The following is a 21119-nucleotide window of genomic DNA, read 5'->3' on the forward strand; positions in this document are numbered from 1 at the left end:
ATTCTCTCACTTCAAATTGGTTAGAAACAATGAAGCTAGCAGAACTAAAGGACCAAAACGACAGAACGGCTTCTTAAAAATAAAATAAAAACCAGCATGCACATATAACACCTTTAAAGTACCCCCCCCCAAAGAATCCTGGGATGTGTAGTTTCTTTATAGTTTGCTGGGAATTGTAGCTCTTCAGGCAGTAAACTACAAATCCCAGGATTCTTTGGGGTGTGCCTGCTTTGAATGTGCTTTAAAGAAATAGTGTTTGCTTTGCTCAACAGTCTATTTCAAGTGACCCTGTTCTCATAAGATTATGCAAATATGTAGACAGTTCATTTGGCATGCTGAGCGATAAAGGTGGCCTGAATACATGAAGGACTGGGAGTCTGTGGTCCTCCAGCAGATGTAGGACTTCAACTCCCATCAGTCCCATCCAGCAGAGCTAACGATAAAAGAAGATGGGAGTCCACCATTACTGGACAGTCACAGGTTCCCAGCCTCTTGAGCGCCAATGATTCTACCACCTAGCCTACTGTAGCGTACCAATATTTATATATTGCATTCAGCACACACATAATTTTTTGGACAAAATAGTTTACAGAAAACAAATAGCCTACAATAATGATAAAGAATTGCAACAGAAACTGTAATATCACTACAATGTAGCACTGACAGCAGCCTTAATGAGTGCTAGGTGGTGGAAGAACGAAAAGATACAGTACAGAAAGCCTGCAACTCTTTAAGTTGTGGCAAAAAATAAAAATAAGGAGCGGAAAGGGAGCAGGGTTCTGGGGGAAAGGACTTTGGCAATCCCACCTGCCATTAACCCAATGGTGTTTTGACTATATGAGACGTTAAGTTGTGGGCTTACTGTACTGAACCCCTCAGCAGCTCCCTCCTAACAAGGAGCAGGTGGGCAAGAGAGCATCGCCCCCAAGGCATTGTGGGAAATTAACAGTCTAGGGTCAGCTGCCAAGAGTTGCTCGGAGCATTTCTACCACAATTAGATCAGTCTGCCAGGGCAACTAACAGAGGAAGGCCCCTCATCCCCACTAGAGGACATACCGGCCAGGGTACCTCAAACATGGAGCCAGTCCCGCTCAGCTGCCCTGTGTTGTCTGCATTGTGCTGTGGGTTAGTTGCCCAAGTGCAGAGGTAGATTTTCTGTGGGGGGAACCTGTGGCCTTCCAGATGCTGTTGGCCGACAGCACCCATCATTGGATAGGGCTGGTGTGAGCTGGATTCCAACAACATCTGGAAGAGCTACACGTCCTTCAGGCCTGACCTAGAAGGTAACCTCGCGTGACACCAGCTTCTGCACGAGATTGGAATGACCCACAGGGTCACATTATGTTGCCTCCCACTTTTGGAAGAGTCAGGACAATGGATTGTCTAGATTCAGCCTGAGTCACATCACTGTGCCGGGATTGTGGTTCCAGTGTTTTCCTGCAGGGAAACTTAAGCTGCGAGAAATTCCATAAGACTTGAATATCTGTTGGCCCAGACTGCTCTCATTCTTACTACATTCCGTAAGACTGTTCCGTAATGAGAAGAATTTGAATTTGATTAGTTCCAGTTGTGTATGCACCACTAGACTCTTATACGTGAAGGGGGGGAGGGTGCTGTGCAGCTGTGAGGCTCATTGGATAATTGCTTGTTTTCTGTTTGTGAGCAAAACAGATAAAGCAAAATCCAGCAAGGGTTACCACCCCATCCATTAAGGAGACACACATTTGCAAATCAAACCCTGTTCCTGTTTAGCCTTCTCGGAAAGAAGTGCTAAGCCCATGAAATTCCTAGATGATTATCCCAGGGTAGGAGCCTGCAGCAGCCGCCACGCTGAATGAAAAATGACCCTGTTTTTGTGCTGAACTGAACTGCGATGAAGTTAAGGATGGGTGGTGCCAAAGAGAGTTCCAAGCTCAAACCCCGCAACAAGCGTAACGCCTGTAACTCGGATAAATGACAATCATTGGGATGCAGCCAGTTCCTAACAAGCTGGAGCGCCAATTGATTTGTGCTTGTTACGGAGGACACTCTAGCCAGAGAGTTTTTTCTGCCACGGTGCAACGGACAGCCAGTGGCCCATGATACCACAATGAAATGAGGGGAAGCTGCTGAAGAGCTTGGAGGTTTCTGCTGCAACCACTCTCAGACAGTACAGCTGTAAGCAAAACGTTGGGATCCATTCAATAAATGAAGTAAAGACTGGACCCATTTTCACTACAGGACAGAAGAATGCAAATTTCGATAGCCTCTCCCTCCGTTGCACAGTTCCAGGCTTCCCATTATGTATCATTCCATCGGCTTAAAAAATGGAGTGACAGCATGCTATAAAGGCCCAAACGTTCCTATTTCCCAATATATAAGCTTATTCGTTGCAGCTCCACTGTGCAAATTCAGTAACACTACAGCTCTACGCTGCCCCTGCTGGCGAAGAAGGGAGTTGTCACTCAATCCTGCTTCTGTATGAGCAGAATAGTAAGCATACTACTGTTTGAAACACAATGAAACCTGTGATACGGTAAAGCGTTTAAGCTATCTTCTTTGGAATTTGTCCTAACACTATCTAATCTCCAAGGGATGTGTAAATCCCTGTTTCAGGAAGCAATTATAAACCAGAAAATATTTCTCTACTATAGGCAAATCCATTTTTTGATGGAATTCCAGGTGTTTTGCCAGCTGTGAAGCATCAAGGCCACAGTCCTATAAAGTGCAGCAAACAGAATGGATCTGCAGGCACATGGCGATTCTATTGCATGGCTTGAATGGGCAAGCTGCTTTAGGATTAAAATTGGCTTTACCTCTTCAGCCTTGCAAGCAACTGGAGGAGGAATATCCTATTTTATTTTATTTTGGCTTGATGCGTGATTGTCCCTTGCATGCACACGAATGGCTTTGCAGAACAGCAGGCTTTGTGCCCAAGCCTGCAAATGTATGACAACAGTACTCCACAGTGAAGGACTTGCAGGAGGCTCACACAATTTACAGTAACCTGTCTTCACACAAGATGTTGGCCAGGGGTAAACATCACATCTGGCAAGCAATTTGTAGTGCCAGATGACAAAGAGGCTCAGGATTTTGGGGTTGGACTCTGCATGTATCTGCATCTCATGTCAGCTGAGCCTCAAAGTCAGTCATTATCTCTGACGGGAAAAGGGCCCGATTTTTATTATTATATTTGTTTCAGCTCTTGTGGCAGCTTAAAGGCTAACAGATTTATGATGGAATAAGCTTTCATGGACTACAGCCCACTTCATGATGAGATGATGCCATGATAAATTTGTAAGTCTTTAAAATGCCACAGGACACCATTGTGGTTTTTTTTTGCTGCAACAGAATACGGAGGTTATTACTTCATTTCAGTACTTGCAGATTTAAAACAGCTTCTTCAAAGGGTGAAGTTTTGAAAAGAGGGAAAGCGGGCACCTTTACACAGGAAAACTAGATGCTAGACAGAGATGGGCAGATATCGATTCATCCAGACCCAAATTTCATTCTTATCCCCTTTGTTCTCACTGCCACTTCCCCAGGGAAGAGATTTTGGATCTACCTACTGTGGTATTAATAGGCATACACTGCACAACACATCAAACATTTAAAGCACCTTCCTCGATAAAAAAGAATAATGGGAACTGTAGTTTCCCCTTCACAGAGATACAGTTCTCAGCATCCTTAAACCACAATTCCCAGGATTCATCAGGGGAATGTTTTAAACATACTGTGTTTATACAGTCACAGCAGCTGCATACACATGAATATATACATTTTTCCAAACACCAATTGGTGGGAGCAATTTCTGTTCTTAGCACAGTATGTGTAAGCTTGCTTGTGAAGCAGGAGAGAAGCTGGCACACAGACAGACACACATCAGCTTCCAACACAAAAGGAAGACACATCGACACGGTGAGGTAAGCAGAAGCATGTCTGTTGCACTCTATTTTATTAGATAACATTTAATGTCATTCGACTAGAACTGATCTTTTGGCATCTACTAAATATTGCCCCATCTTGCATTACGTCGGGAAGGCGTGGCCCATGCATATTCCAATGCCATGGAATAATGCAGAGCTGTTCCAATGGCTGGTCACAATGCTACACTGAAGAAAAGGCAATCTGCAAGTTGTGAAAGGCACCACTCACACTGACAAAGGGAGCCCTTTCCCCTTTCAGAACCTGATGTGTAAAATGAACATCCTGGCCTCTGTAACTACCTGCACATGAACTCAAGACACTTTCCCACTCACTGCAGCCACACAAGACAGTTTTATCAAGATCAAAAATGCCATCTTCAAAACCAACTCATGCCCAAGGGTCTTGCAAGAAAAGTTGACTGCTGGCATGGAATACATGCACAGCTTTCACCAACCTGGTGCCTGTCAGATGCGGTTGGACTCCAACTCCCATCAGCCCCAGCCAGCCTGGTCAATGCTATGGATAACAGCAGTTGTAGTTTAAAACATCAGGAGGAGTTTGGGTTGGCAAAGACTGGACTAACAATTTGTCCCTTGTCAAATTAGCCATTGGAGAAATAGCCCCGCAAATCCCAATTCAACGTATATCCAACCCACTTGTAATGGAAGGAGAAGCATCCATTTGTAGTGGTGGAATGAAGGCTGCCATCTTGCTCCTTGGGAAACAAGATGAGCAGGAGGAGTTGCCTTTTCCAGAGTCAGATCAGCGGTCCATCTAGTATTATCTACTCTGACCAGCAGCAACCTTTCAAAGTATCAGGCAGATCCCTCCCAGCAGCAGTATATGACATCCAAGTTTAACTAGAGATAGTGGGGGTTGAACTTTGGACCATCTGCATGCAAATGGACATGCAGACTTTAAGGTGGGAAGACACTCCTGTTACAGAGAAGGGACTTAAGAGATGAAACAGACTCATCAAAAGGCAAAGCCTGGTGTAGCCCGGGCTAATTTCAGCTTGGAAATAAATCTGCTGGTGCATCAGTCCCCAACCTGGTGCCCTTCAAATATGTTGGACTACAATTGCCATCAGCAATCTGGAGGATTATCAGGTTGGGGAAAGCTGAGCTAGTGTCACAAAACCTGGAGATTCATTGCACAGAGAGTCAATTGCCCAGAAACCGATGATTTCCTTTCCTATACAGTAACCCGTTTTCTAGTTTAAGATGTATGACAGCACAGCAAAGGCACAAGGTAGGAACTGTACTCCTAGACTTTTTTTCAGGCTCTTCCATTTATATTTACTTCATGATTGCTTTTATTTAACAAGTGAACATCATTTTAATTAAAATGTTTTATGGGATTTCATTTCTTTGATTTTCAGTTCTTTTGATGGCCCAAGGCACACATCAAAGATATGGATATTTGAGGATTAGAAAAAAGAAGGGGGGATCTATTGCATGATAACATCCACATTGAAAAGTTTTCTTCCAATTTCATTTTCCATACGTTGCATGGATTTTCATTAGTTAAAACAAGAATGTAGGGTAAACTTCTCTGCAGAACGAGACACCTCATGCTCCATATGACTGTAACAATCTACTGGTGCTACATTCAAAACGATAGCAGCATGCAAATTATTGTTCCATCACATCAAGATTAAACACACCATTGATGCCAAATAAGGAATCAATTTCAGCAGTATTCACCTTTGCTAAACAGGGTCTGTGGTATTCTAGTGCCTGTTTATTTCAATTCTAGAGTTGTTAATTTCAGTTCATAAACAGCAAATAATGTCTTGGAACAAAACAGGTCACTTTGCTATTTCCAAAACAAAAAACATTGGCTTGATGACCCTGTCTGGTTTAAGTATTAAGAATTTATTTGCAATTGAAATAATGCTATTTAGGTAAACCAAGTACCCAGAAGGCATGAAGAAGTGTAATTTTAAATACATTGTGTTTTGAAGGCATGCAAAGTTGCGGTGGGGGTTGGGGACAGACTTCCCATCAATAGAAACAATTAAATCTTGTCTGTTACCTAACTTAAATGTTAATACATCTTCCCAACCAGACATTTGATACTACAAGTCCCATCAGCCCCAGCTAGCACAGGAGCTATAGTCCAATACAGCGGGACAGCACCAGGTTGGAGACTGAAATGTGGGAGAGGCTCTGCCAGTCAGCATGAGATCTTTCCTAGCCCTAGCTAAAGATGCCATGGATTGAAATTTGGACCTTTGGTTTCTGCTTCACCACTGAGCTGCATCATTTCCCCTTCATGCACACCAGCGATTAAGCTGCAAGAAAAACAACAAAGCAATTTTGGTGTGCAATACGTTGAGTTTAGTATTTTGGGAGATGCCTTCAAAACGTCACTTTCTGGTGATGCTCCTACACAAAAAGGTATGCTGTGAACTGGCTCCAAATCCTTCTTAAACTGTGGGCAGAGTCATTCCTGCAATAATTTTTTGAGGCTAAGCCACCAGCAAACACATTAAAAGGTTACAGCTGAACACCTTGCCTGGGTAAACTTCCCAGGACCGATCCTATGAGCTGTTTATAACACTTCGCTCCGGAATGCTTGCGGGAGGATTTCCAAAACTCCTTTTGTGTGCACATCAGATCACACAGAATCATTTAAAATCAAGAGATGCAAAACAGAGAAATGTTGCTCCCCCCCCCCCAAAAAAAAAATTGAGAACACCAGTTCTTTATTCTCAAAAACAAAAAATTATACTCACATATGGTTTGGGCAGTGTAGCAGAGAAACTTGGAATTTGTTAGTTATAGCAATGCTTGAACAATATTTTGTATGGTATGAATTATCCCTGTTGATTGTGGTATAATAATAAACATCACATTTATTTATTAACCAAATTTTTAAACCTCCCTTTATTCCATAGCAATCACAGAGCAGTTTATGGCATAATAAATAAAAAATATATGCAATGTCAATAGAATACCCCCAAAAAATATTGTGCATGCCACATCATCAAACTAGGCAGGCTGGCTAACTTTAATGGACAAATATACAAAGCATTTTCCTTCAGTTATCTGGATTCTTTTGAACAATATAATACTTCCCCTAGGAAGCAGAAGCCATGGCTGAAATGGTGGCAGGTTTTACTCTATTACTACATTAATCTTCTGGTCCACTTAATCTTCTGGTCCACTTCCTGGTTGCTGTACTGACATTGCTTTTAGCCTTTATCTCTCATTTCTGAAACATCAAGGCCTCCACACCAAGCTGTTATCTGAAGTATCTGGACGAAAGTCTCTTAGAATGTAAAGGTTTCCAAAATGTCATGACATAACTTGGATTATTCTTAACCTACGTATTTGACCTTTGTGATTAAGCTTCTCCAGAACTGCTTAAGTGTATCCCACCACTGGACAAGTGGAATGACTATTTTAAACCTAGTTCTGTAGCACAGGGAGAGTGTGCATGTACCAAAAAGATCAAGCAGCTGAAGTTTGCAGTAGAAGTGTTTCCTCAAAAACGTAGATGGCTGAAGGTCCAGATGCTGAAAAATAACCATGGTTAAGGTAAGATACTTTCCGAAACTAAATGATTTGCAACAAATATTTTTGCAAAAGTAACTTATTTATTAATATTCCGCAAAAGGCCACGATTGGAATACAGGAAAACAGAGTCACATCATTGCTCCGTCTAATTCAGTACTGTATACTGAATGGCAAAGGATTTCCAGGGGTTCAATATATTCCCCACCACCACCACCTAGAGATGTCAGGTGATACTTTTTGCATGGAAAGCATGCTATCAATCACCGATCTACAACTCTTGCTTGTTATTTTTGTGACGGTGTGTTTTGCCGGCGATGTTGTTTTTTTAATTTTAAAAAAATTGCGGCTTGCAAGTTGCGGCTGAATGTTTGGTCACAGGATCAAAAGAACAGTGGGGAACGCAGCACCGCTCCTGTCGCCAAAGATGATTTGGGTATTGCTTTGCTTTCTGGCGACAGTACAGCTCTCTGAACAGATTTTAAAACGGCTGGCTCAAGGGGTACATTTCTGCACTAGTCATGAAGAACATTTGTGATGGAGTGACCAGTCACAGATTATATGCAGAATTACAGGCAAAACTAATTTGGAAAGGAAAATATTGGCTTGAATTTTTGGAATATTAACGCAGGATTCAGGGAGGATCTGCATTAAAGCACCTCCCATGTTCAGTTGGAAGGTAAACATCCAATAGCTATATGGACACTCATTTCTACTAATCTCCCCCTCTTGCCTCAACTCTGTCTATACTTGGCGTTTCTTCACCTGTCCTGTGTCACAGCTGAAGTGTGTCTTATTCTGAAATGACTAATGCATGTCGTCTTTGGGTTTATGGTTATGTTTTATTGAAATGTGATCTGAACATTCAATATTTTTTTTAAAAAATAGCCAAGATTAACATGTGTTGCCCTACATTGTGTCCATTCATTGAAAAAAGTAGCGGAAAACCAGTGTAACCTCTGAAGAGCCATTACAGACAGAAATAGGCTTCCTTTAAAAAGGAGAAGCTGATAAGTGATGGACTGCACAAGAGGAACCTATTCCAAACTGAACATTTCATCAACATTGGGTTCTGTTCGTTGAACAACTGATATGGATTGAAACGTCTTGAGCAGATGATTCTGTCTGAACGCGAAACGACGAATAGACCAATTTAAAGTACTCCATTACAACCCAGTATTTAGACATATCATTTTGTGCACTCACAGCGGTGCACCATTGTTACGTTTCACATTAAAAATTATGAAGTAAAATATTAATAGTGGCAGAAACCTTCCACAATATTAAAGGCGGTGAAATAAATAAATAAATACATGCAATAACTGAAGTCGGTTGGAAGAGCAACAGGAGAATCTAAATCCATCACAAAAACTCATTGGAAGAAGAAAAGCAGGAAAGAAACAGTCACACAGCAGTAATACATCTGAAGAATCTTCAAGTGTCTGGCTTGTTACGATTACAGGTTAGAAAGTCGCTGCATAGAGAACAAAACCAGTCATGTGTGAATCCTCCTTGAGCCTCTAATAAACAGAGGCACAAGTCTGTAGCAGTTTAAAATGTGCAAACACTGCTTCATGCTCTTTCTAGAGGGGGTGGGGAAGAATCCTCATAAAGCATCCATGTGAGGATTGTGTGAGCATTTAACCTACCCTTGTAGACGAACCAATACCTTCAAGCAAAGAAAACAAGTGCATCTCCACCTCGCCAGTCGAACCAACAACAAATTGATCACAAGTACTTTTTCTGAAACCTGCAAAAAGGTTCAAAAGTTTTCCCCTAACCATTAAATGCATGCTAATGTTCAGCCACTAGATGGCTCATCACAGATGTTCTGCGACCATTTGTCCCTTTAGCGTTTGCTGGGGAGAGAGAGAGAGAGTATGTGCTGCCTCTTTCATTAATACTAACAGTGCTTTTAGAAAAGCTCTTAGTGATATGCAAGGATTTTTGCCAAGTGTCTGTTATGAACAATGTCTGTTTCTCCTCTCAGATCAGGCATGTTATTCTGTCCACATTTCATTACCGAAAAGAATTAGGGACATAGCTCAATATTTAGCTCAGCATTTACCTCCTATATTCTTACATAATGTTTATATTTACTGGGTAATCAATTGCGCAAATGCACATTGTTCTCTGGATACTATGGGAGGTATCCTTGTAAGAGTTTCACGAGGTTCAATACGAGAAGTTAGACGAGACACGACGGCCACATTCATAAAATTTGAAAGACCGCCTAACGCAGCCTGTGTGGTAATACAGGGACCATCTCTCTACAGGCCCTCCCCAACCGCTTATGCAATCCAGACCACAGTCTGAAAATTAGTTAGGGGGCCATTAGATGCATTTCTGAATGGATCATCTAGCGTTGAGGGTGGGACGTTTAAATAATCCCAGCGTGTTGGTGGGCTCAGAGGTAAGGAAACAAAAGGCTGAGATTAAAGCACCCCACCCACTACCTGATTAAAGAGCACCAGGCATGTGGCACAAGTGGAAAATGAATGCCTTGGGTCACTTTGAGCAGCTGCAATTGTTCCCCTGCTGCTCTCCCAGATAAAGAACACTCTCCTCCACCTTCTCCGTATATTAGGAGGTGTGCATCAGCCTGGGAATGGTCAAAAGGTAGCACACAGGACCTGCCTCTGGTTCTGACTTGGGGGGGGGGGGCTCTTCATTCATCAAATGGTGTGAATGAGAGCTTCAGATACTGCAAGCCTGTCTTCAAAAGGCAAGTCCTTCAGATGTAACTGCCTCTCTGAGAGGATATCCTCCTCTGAAAGGTTGGGGTTAGGCTGAGCCAAAAGGGATAAAAGAAAAAAAGAAAACATGCTGTCATTCAAGAAGAGAAAGCCACTTCCCCTACCCAGATGATGCGAGACAGTAAAACAGACTGGGGCGGGGGGGGGGTGTTCCCAGTGATGAAGCTGGCGATGGTCATAATAAACCCAGGAGCCATTTGGAGCAGAGATGGCTATCATACCTTCCCTACAATCAACCAGCCCCCGCCTTTTATTTTGCAAATTTCAATTACACACGCACAGACGTATTATAACAGCAGCTTCTGCAAAGAAAAATCAAAGCACCCCTCAATCCCTTCCTTTGAATGCCATGCCTTCTTTTGCATCAATTGGGGCGGGGCGCTTTCCCCATGCCAGCGAATTTGCCCCTCGCAGAAGTCTACTTGCATCCATTTACCTCCTCTTCGTCTCAGCGGAGAACACCCAAAGAAAGCCCTTTGGCGACTAGTTTTTGCACACTCCCCCCCCCCCTTACGTCAGCCCTCCTCATCCAGACACACAGAGCCCCCTCCGGGCTCCAGAGCCAGAAGTTCTCGCTTCTGCGCTCCCCGGGAGCGGATGCGTTCGCAGCTGACCTTTTCCAAACAATGCACGCCGAAATCACACCCGCACGTCTGGAGGGGCGAGCCCGGAGGGGAAGTTTCGTGGCGTCTCGATGCCGCCGAGCTGCCCACCTCCGCGGAGGCGAATTCCTTCGAAAGGTGCGCGTCGCGCAGAGAGAGGGCTGCCAGCCCTGCGCGCGGCTCCGCCACCGTGCGCCCCTAAGCCTCGCCATCCCCCCTTTGCCCCTTTCCCCCACCGCGCAGGGCGAGGGAGGGTGAAATGCGGCAGGCGGAAAAGAGAGCGAGCGGGAGATGGATGCTCGCTTACCTTCGCGGGCTTTGAGCAGGACCGTGTTGGCCACGATGTTTTCCAGCTCCATTGACAAGCTCCGTCAGGGCGCTGCGGCGAGGATGTCAATGGCAGGAGGCGCGCCCGGGTCTCTCTCTCTCTCTCCGCTCCGCTCGTGGAAGGAGCAGCAGCAGCAAGCAAGCAGCCCGGTCCCGCCGTCCGTCCCTAGGGCATTCTTTCTCTTCCTCCTCTCGATCCCTCCGTCGAGCTGCCTCCCTCGGCGAAGCGCCGCTGCCCGCTCGCTGGCTCGCTCTCCGCCGTCCAGCCCTCGAGTCCCGTCCACGCACCTCCCTCCTTACGTCTCTCCCTTACTCCATTCTCCGCGCCGACAGGCAAAGCCCGCCCTCCCGCCTACCTCCCCTCCTCTGACGGTGTCAGGTTACAGGCGCTCGCTGCCTCCCTCCGCGGGGGTGTGGCACGGCCCAGCCAGTTCCGCAGCATAGCGCAGGCGCCGTGCTCCACAGCTGGCTCGCACCTCGGCGCTCGCCCAGCCGGGCATGCTGGGAGATGTAGTCTCGGGGCGCTTCCCCGGGCCGTGCGTTTCCCGCGCGCGCACGCAACTGGCCGGAGGGAGAGCAGGGCGGGCGCGTGTGTATCTGTGTGTGCATTTTGCAGCTGCCTTGTGCAGTTGGGAAAGGAGACGGGAAGCGGCAGAGCGAGCGGAAATGGTCTGGACTTGCAAACTGGGCTGCCTGCTGCGCCAGGGAGGGTGGACCGTAACGATCTTTCTGCAGGTTGTCGATCAGCTCCCTCGCATTAGCGACAGAAGTTGCTGGGGGAAATACTGCGAGCTCGGATGTCTGCTGCGATGCAGCTTTCCTTTGCCTGAACGGCAACAGGATTGAGTGGAAGAAAGAGACATAAACTACTTAAGATGCAGGCTGCGTCTCCTTCTTCCATACAATTTTGTTGCAATTGTTAAATAAAATGCACAGCAGGAAGCAGAATCTATCATATTTGCGTCCCAGTCTTCAAGGAGTTCAGAGCAAGTGACTGTGGTGTAGTTTTTACTGGGAACGGCAGAACCTGTTGAACTGCTGGCTGAAACACAGTTGTGACTTCTTTTGGCTTCGAAGGAAGCCGAAGGAAGTCAAAAATCGAAAAGTTTAACAGAAATTGTAATGTGGTACGATTGTATGGAAAAATTAATAACATATAATTATTTTAAAAAAGAAAAGAAACACAGTTGTGAAGCCCAATACCATTTGAGTGACAATCCTGTCTCCAGGTTTGCTGTTTGGATCGGAGATCAAATCAGGATAAACGTAACAACAAAGTTAACAAGCATTTCATATGGCCAGTCCTAATAATTCTGAGTTTATGACTGATACTTTCGCCCTATATAAAACTATAACTCTGTTACTGTTTTCTACTGGATAGGATAAATGAATTGGGAAGACACTGAAAGCCTGTAGCCTCTTTCTAAACTGATTTGCTAGGGACTTGTAAGCCCCAGTGAACAGTGGGACTTACTTGTGACTTAATGAACATGCATTGGGTTGTACTGTGTGATGCACACTCCAACAATGAATTGTGGTTTAAGGAGGCCGCAGTCCTCACTTTTGCTGGATTGGATGCCTCTTAGGGAAATAGACTGGTTGCAGATCCATCCTTGGCTTTGGTCTTACCCCACAAAATGCCCCATTTTAGGGCCTTACATCAGCTAGGGCTGACAGAATTTCCGCTGGTGGTAGCTTGACAGCAGCCTGCATCTGGAGGTGGCGCACAGGAGTGCACAGGGACTTGGGCTTGATGGAAGGGAGAAACCTTTGCCACATCCTAACGCTTGCCAGGAACACAGATAAGGGGCTCTGTTAATAGAGATCAAGCCCCTTTGACTTCAGAGGGAGTTCATTCCAAGTCAGTTTGCATAGGATCAAGCTTGCATATTAAACAGGTAATTTGAAAACTACAGCCCAAATCGGAGCTGCTATTATACACTTCTACTGAACAAGAGAAATCCCTGTGTTTCCAATATGGATGGCTATGCATTTTCTGTGATAGCCGCAGGGCATTGGTGTGTTTGAAACATGGACAAAAAGGCCTTGATAGAATTGCAGGGACTTTTCATTTGCTAAAACATGTAAAGCTGCCCTTGTTCTCAGGTGGAGTGATTGAGAAATTATGATCTTACTGAAATAAAACAGTGGCATTGCAACCTAGGTAGCAATAGGTATGCAGGCAGAACCCACTTACTTCAGAGTAGTTCCACAGGGTTAGGCAGCCATTAGTGCATTAAGAGCAGAGCGTTTACTAGTGCAAGTGCTCCTAACTGGTTACTCTCCCGACATGGAGGCTCCCTGTTAAGTAGGGTGAATCACATGGAAAACTGCTTTGTTTTCGCTTCTGCACGGATCACACGGAAGCAGTTTTCAGTGGCCTCCGTGCAGATAGGAGCTGCAATATTTGAATCGGCCCATGGTTGTTTCCCCTTGCTGATTGGCCCTTTCCTGCAGAAATTTAAGACTTGTTTACAGTAAGCCCCTTAAGACATGAGAGACCATTATGAGATCTCATGAGAAACGCAGTTCAGATGCTTACTGTTTGGAGACAAGCGTATCCAGAACTTCTGTCTCTCCTCCGGGGTGATTAATAACATCCCTTCAGCAACAGCTGTGCTAGAAGTCCAGTTAATTGACCACAGCAATCCCCCGGTAGACCTTGAGTTGTGCCATGGTGCCACCTAGTGGCTTTCTTATATTTGGGATGAAGAAGACAGGCTGCGCCCAACCTCTGTGGCAAGTGGCCTCCAAGTCTAGTCATGAGCATCAGGCAGTGCCACTCGAGTGCAAATGATGGAGAATATGCAGCAGCCTGTTGCCTGGTATGGTTCTTGCTCTGGTCAGGGAGCAGAGGTGAGAGATTGGTGTGCTGCCCTGACCATGGCAGGTCAGCCTGCTCTTGGGCAGATATGCTACAAAAAAAACTATTGCCTGCACCACAGATTAGCCACTTGTGCCTTAACCCCAAATGATGTCACTTTCCCCAAGTTTTTCACGTTTTGTCTTATTTATTTTACAAGTTCTGTCCCTTTCCATGGCCCTATGGAGCCCTCAGTGTATACAAACATAGCAAAAATGCATCTTTATAAACAGCTAAAATCAGATAGATGTTTTAGCTAGTGTGGTCCATGGACCAGCATGCTGTAACTGGGTGTGGGAGAGTTGCCTGATCTCAAACAGTTCAACAGCAAGTGCCCATTTTACAGTCCACCAAAAGCCACTGAGTGCTGTCTTTTTTTTGGACGTATTTTTCCAACAAGCATTTTTGGTTTGCCAACTTCTCTCTCTCTCTCTCTCTCTCTCTCTCTCTCTCTCTCTCTGTGTGTGTGTGTGTGTGTGTAACAGAGAGGGGAGGAGAAATCCACCTTCATTGTGGGATCACTGTTTTTAATGATACATCAATGTTGAAGCCACTGGTGTAATCCAGAGAATACTAGTCCTTATCTCTTTATAAGATGCACAGTGTATTTCTCTCAAGGAGGCTTATTGGTTATTATCTGGGGTTGGCATTTTTAACCACAGCTCCCCAAGCATTCTCCTTAAGACCTTTTCTCTCGTGGAATTGCATAGCAGTAGCTCGTGTGATTTCAGAAGAATACTAGCTTTCCGTTACGTTAATGGAAGACCACAGGCATGACACCACAAACTGCATTTTGAGGCTTGGATTGTAGTCATTTGTTGAACCATTAAAGTCAGTGGAGTTAATTGCTAAGTATTTGTGTAGCATTTTTATGTTTGTGGAGCATTTTACAATCCTCTTCAGTTGTGCTCATAAAACACCCACAAAGCAGATGGGGATGGAAGAGAATTTTTGATGGATTTGCATTTTTAAGTGAACAGACCCAATTTGCACCTCTGGGGCTGAAGCATGGATCAGAACAGAATGAGCCTTCAGATTCTGCATTTCTCTGAATTCTGCAGTATTCTTGGCTCAAAAAAGTACCATATATGTCTGTGCATGCCTATTATGGGATAAAATTGTTTATGAGTGGCATACATTGAGATTAAATACATATCTAAATGTGGATTTAAATTTGGTTTCATATGAATTTTTTATTTCCCCATTACTGCAGCTCTGTAGCAGGAAATAGTGCATCAGCTGAATTTCATCTGTCTTGCAGAAGGAACAGGGAGTTTTGTGTGCCTGACAAAGTCAGGAAAGAGGCCACAACCTTCAAAATGAAATGGGAATAATAGGAGCTACATAATAGCCACTTGAGAGTGTGATTTGCATATCACAGTTAAGCCTGGGGTACAATAGCTCAGAAATCTACGGAACTTGATCCTGCACATACTTACTTGGAAATATCCAATGCTGTACTCGCACAAGGATGTTCATGCAAAGGGAGTTTTGCACCCCTTCCTGCCCACTGTGCCCTCTAAAAGACCTCTTCTGAACAGGCTGTGCTGGTTGCTTCCACCTGATTTCCCATTTCTACTGTGGCACAGAGTAACTGTTCTGATTAAATAATAAGTTGTTTTTCATTATTCTTAATATAGCGGTATGAGTATGCACAGCAGCTTACAGGCTACCAGAGGACAGTCCCCTGCCCCGATGCCCTTACAATCTAATATTCCTCCCCAGGGAACCAGCAGAGGAAGCGGAGGCAGCGATAAATGCTTTGACGAAGCCTCCTTGTGGATGGCGGCAAAGTAACTCATTGATGACGCTGGCTCTTCCCAAATGAGCTCTTCCTCAAAAACAGAAGCGCTAACACTGGTCGTGCATGCAGATGAATGCCTCCGTAGCCAAATAGTTAAATATTCAATTTCAATATTTGCAGAAATGATCTGAAATAAAATGTTTACTTGGATCCGATAACTGTTTCAGGTTCTTCACTGGGAGGAGGTACGGCTTTGTGAATATGGTTTGTAGCACATTCAGCCACAGCATTTCTGGCAAAAAGGATCTCGGGTGGCAAGATGGGGAAGACCCTGAAGAACAGGGATGGGCTTGATGGGCCAATGGTCTGGCTCAGGTTAAGGCAGCTTCACGTGCTTCATATCCTGGAACGTTGGCCAGTCATGGCGGCTGGGCTGGCGGACCTGGTCTTTTAGCATTAGCATCTGTTTGCCAGTTCACGAGAGCCAGAGTTTGCAGACCTGCATTCTAGGCGGCTGTCCCACAAGTATAGAATTTCTCTCCCCCACCCTTCACTGCCCCATGCTTGACAAAGGCTAAGTATTGAAAGTGCTGTTGACCAAATAATTGCTCTTGGTGGTGGTTTTTTGACAAGGTTGAACTGTGGGAGGGACGCGGATTTACAGTGATGTACTAAATGTTATTGGCTTTTACTGAATGATAACTGGGTCAACAGCTTCTTTTAAAGAAAACCTTGCCATTTCCTCCTAGCAGTTGCAGACTTATTACCTACCCAGGGTGCTTTGGCTAAGGCAAAGTAGACATTTAAGTAAAATTTGTGATAGGTCTTTGCTGCGCATGATCTTACATGTGTTTGATTGGGAGTAACTAAACTGAGATCGGCGTAACCTACTCCCAATTAAGCATGCAAAAGATGGCAACGTTGCAGCCTGGTCCTATTTGCCCTACTGGGTTAGCCCAGCACTGCAACCCATACTCTGCCTTTAATTCATGGTGAGAGGGTTTTCCATAGCTTAGTCTCCCATGTACTTTTTCTCCTCTGGAGAAGAAATATTTTTTTAAAAGACACATAACCCAGTGTAGTTTTCATTTGGAACTGGCTAAGGAAAATCTCTAAGCCTAGAATTATAAAGGTATAAAGAGGGGGGCGGGGAGTCCCAAGTAAACCTTTAAATTTTGCTTCACAGTCTCTTTTAAGAAGGAAGGTATTTTTCATTCACAGCTAAGCAGGGACACTTCATAAAACACCTTTTGATAAACACAGGCTGTCAGAGGGGGAAAATGGTCGAGCAGCCATCTTTCAGGGGCCTGGGAGTGAAACGCTAACACATTTATTCCCCCCTCAGTACAAAAGCTGAAATTTGGCCTCACTGTAATAAGAAAAGAAGACTGGTAAATGAAGGGCTGTGTTATGAGCTGTTGCAGCGGATGAGTCACCAACTGAGTGGGCTTGCAGGTCTGCAGCTGTGAATACTGCAGTAACAGACTGTCTCCTGTCTCTACAGGAGAAGGCGAAAATTCTTGGGTTGTTTTTTTTCCAAGACAAAATTTCCAATGAGAAACAAATACTTTCTATATGGATTATTCATGGGAGTAGCCTTCCAATAACTTGTTCTCCATTCCTCTTTGCATATTTAACTGTTGCATCCATGTAATTATGGGAATCGATGGTCCACAGCCCTTTTCGGCTGCTTGGGGCCTTCCAAACACATCTGTGTAGTTCAGCGCTCTTGTTGGAACGAAGCTGCTCTTGTTTTTTTTTTTTTTTTTTAAATCAAGTCTGAGTGCCCCAGCTTCAGAGAATACGTGATATTTGAAAAATGTGGTGCAGAAGGCCTTTTAATTTAGTAAATTGGGTACATTTATATTTGTCTGCAAATATTTTCCAAGCTGAATCTTAATTAATGCCACCAGAAGTGAAATGATCACATCCACAGCTTCTCAAGATTTATTACTGCTAGCCGTGATGTACCAGAAATTGCAAACAAATGACACCGCCAAAGTGGAAGCATGCTTAGCAGTTTGAGTCGATGCAAATTGATCAACATCATATTCATTCAAATGGCTGGAGAACTAGGTTTTCCTCTCTGTAGTATAAAATCTGTAAGCGTAGCTGCTGGCCACCAGCTCATTATGCCTTTTCAGAGTCTCCCTCCAAATGATTAACAAATTGCCTGCCTTCAGTTAATTGTGAGGGCTACAATGAGGTTATGACCCTACAAATTGGCATATTGTCTCAACATTCGATGATGTGTCATAACAGCGGGTTAGGAGTACGCTGACCTCATTCAAAACATCTGGCAGGCAGCCTGCGTATCATAGAATTCTTACACACGCTCCCCGTGTATGGAATGAATCTGCAGTCACCTAGCAATAGCAATAGGGCAGCGCCTCTTATTTCAAAACATTCCACAGGCTCTGAAGCATAGCATTTTATAGTTGTTAAACGGTGAGGTTTGCATGTTAGTGCTACATCCACAATGCCCGTTTCCAAGATCTCTCGTCATTACTTAATTTAAAGCAGCCACTGCCAAATGATTCCACTAGTATTTTTTTAAAAAACAAAACACAACCCTTCAAATTGTTTCCAGAAATGCAATTTGGAGTGGGGGAGGGGAGTAGGATTGCCACTGGCTGCCAAAATAGAGATCCTAGCTGTCCCTTATATATTCCAAAGTTTAATTTCAACCTCTAACCAGATCCGGGGGGAGGAGGAAGGGTGGAGGAGCAGAGTAGAATATTTGTAAAATGCTTTGAGGGTTTTTTTATACTAAGCAGTCTATAAATTTATGATATAATAAGTGGTGGATGCATCTTTGGTGTGTTTGGCAAATTTCCCAGTTGACATTGGGAAGTGAACAAAGCTAATTATTTGCTGTTCTCAGACCTCTTTTAAGCATAAGCAACGCTATCCCTATAAATATTCCTGCCAATTTCATAAACCAATTCAACATTATGTGAAGAAATCCCCATCAAAGATGTAATAGTAGATGGAGCGGGAACTCCCTATCTATCTATTCTCCAAGCCTGTGATCATCTTGGCTGCTTCTTTCGTAGCTGTTATGATGTCATACAATCCAGCAAACTGTACAGGTAATGCATCAAATGACAGGGCTGGAAGCCACACCCCCCCATGGCCAACCAGGTATCTGGAGGGATGTGTGAGGAAGCCTATAACAGGACATGAACCCAGGAACCGTTTTCTTGTTGTGAATCCCCAGAACTGGCATCATTTAGAGGCTAACACAGAGCTACATGCCAATTTGCCACTCTCAGTAGCCTCATTCTCCATAAATTTGTGGGGTCTGATGAAACAGCTGATAGGACATGGGTGTGGAGGCGTGATTTTAATCTGGAAAGCCACATTCTCTTGTGAACCATATTCTGGAGACTAGAAGCTAGTGGCGTCTGGGACCAGAGGGAGGAGGGGGAAGAGCAATGGATGTGACTCTTTCCTCTCTAAACAAGCATATATTCTAGCCACACAGAAGTCACCAGTTTGCAAATGCGCACACACTTCCATCCAGGCAAGTAAGAAGAACACATTCCAGGCAGGCGAAAGCAGTCAAGGAGTGAGAGGATGGGGGTGCGTGTGATAGGTTTGGCCTGGAGGGGGAACAAAGAAGGCGTGGCCTACAAGGCGTATGACCTGGAGAGTGTCCCAGGAGCTAGCCAGCGAGGCCTGGGGAGCTGCACTTTGCCTCCCAGGCTCGAGGTGCCCCACCTCGTTATAGGATTTCAATAAGAGCAGAAGCAAGGAAATAAGGAAGAATGTTGTCATACCCGTTTGTGGAAAGTACTAAAGAGATTAACAGGCCCGTTCCCCATGTCCTCCTTGGCTTCTTTCGCCATGGAGGCAGGTCTTCCCATTACCTGGGGTTAGTATATGAGAAAATTGAATAGCAGGTGCTAAATCCCTCAGATCTCTCCCCGCCCCCGCCAATGCAATGTTTGCCCCCAGTTCTTACAGTCTCAGATACAGAGTGGCCCTCCTACCCTTAACTGGCAGCCTGACGTTTGCCATTTCAGCAACTGGACAGGGATCAGATGTTCCTGGTCTGAGTTCTGGGCACCTGCTCAGGGGAATGCATGAAAAATCTGGTTTCAGAGGCAATTGTGGCGAAATAGCCAGTGATGAGATGGGAAGGAGAGACTGGGATGGGATTTGGGGGACACTGGGGGGAAGTTCAGCTGAGAGGGGGTTCGGCAGTTCGACTCAGCGAGTTAGGCATGGAATTCCTAATTCCTACTGAAATCAAACCCTGGGCCTGGAGCAGCCCTCGTAATGTCCACAGGGAACTGACATTTCTCCTCTGTCCTTTGATTACTTTCAGGATCTCATGAGATGGCTGACCTCCTTTCTGGAATCTGGAAACATCCTCCTTGAGGCCCTCTTCCAACTGAGGAATAGTAGTGTGGGGGTGGTTAGCTTGAAAAGAAGCTGTTCAGAATGGAGCAAGGAAGACTACATGGAGGCAGGGTTGAGAACTCCCCCCCCCCCATCAGATATAACATTGAACTCTTGGCATGGGAAAAATGGTAGACGATGGAAATTTTGGCTTGCTGTGCAATTCAAGATAATATCCAAAAAATGGTTTATAGATGGTATCTGATGCCAAGTAAACTCAGCAGGATGTATGAGAGGATTCAATGATTGTTGGAAATGTTCAGAAAAAGATGGTTTTCTATACCATATGTGGTGGCTATGCAAGCATGCAAAAATAATAGTTGGGATATAGTATATGAGGAACTTAAAAAGATGCTTAAATTCACCTTCCTGAAAAGACTGGGAAGCCTTCTTGCTGCCAATAATAGGGGAAGAGATACCAAGGAAAGTAAGGGATTTATTTTTATATGAAGCAGTGGCCACAAGAATAACTTAGGCAAAGAACTGGAAAGAAAAGATTGTTCTGACAAAGGATCAATGGTTGCAGAAATTAATAGAGTTTGCTGAGTTAGCAAGTTTGGTGGCCAAAATAAGAAATGATGGGGGGTGGGGTGGGACAAGAAGTGAGTGGGAATATCTTGAAGAATACTTTTAAAAGGGTGGTATCAAGGTTAACTAGCAGTTGGGATAAGCCTATGATCAGCAGTAGACAAGATAAGGGATCAGAAAGAATGAAAAAAGGATCAAGAAAAATAAGGAGATGTAGGAAACCAAAGAATATGCAACAGGATGTCAATGAAAGATAAGTCGGGAAGTCTATATAAAAAAAGATAAGATGATGAATGGAAAATGTGTGTGTGTGTATATATATATATATACATTTAAAAGGGAAAGGGATGGGGTGAAGTATGCACAGGATTGCGTGCAAAATGAAGAAGTTTCAAGTCTGCCTGAAACGCACCCACGGTAGGTGCGTCGCGCTGCAAGCCTGCTTCTTTCTCTGGGCAACGGGGC

General features: G+C 44.4%; 1 protein-coding gene and 1 long non-coding RNA gene across 3 annotated transcripts in view; one reads left to right on the forward strand and one right to left on the reverse strand.

Annotated features, from left to right (window-relative positions):
• Positions 1–11501, reverse strand: part of GRK5 (G protein-coupled receptor kinase 5) — a 152866-nt gene extending 141365 nt beyond the window's left edge. Inside the window, exon 1 of one of the 2 annotated variants that reach the window (XM_083741388.1) lies at positions 11093–11501. In XM_083741388.1, the coding sequence (XP_083597514.1) occupies positions 11093–11144 (52 nt within the window). In that variant the 5' untranslated portion in view covers positions 11145–11501. The remainder of the gene's footprint in view (positions 1–11092) is intronic. The other variant, XM_083741387.1, reaches the window with a different exon arrangement.
• LOC310845845 lies at positions 7068–20364 on the forward strand. The gene is made up of 2 exons (XR_014564999.1): positions 7068–7451; positions 20053–20364. It is a non-coding gene; the product is annotated as an uncharacterized lncRNA (long non-coding RNA).
• Positions 20365–21119: the final 755 nt, after the last annotated feature.

The sequence above is a fragment of the Podarcis gaigeae genome (genome assembly GCF_964106915.1).
Source record: "Podarcis gaigeae genome assembly, chromosome: 5".
NCBI classification, from domain to species: Eukaryota; Metazoa; Chordata; class Lepidosauria; order Squamata; family Lacertidae; genus Podarcis; species Podarcis gaigeae.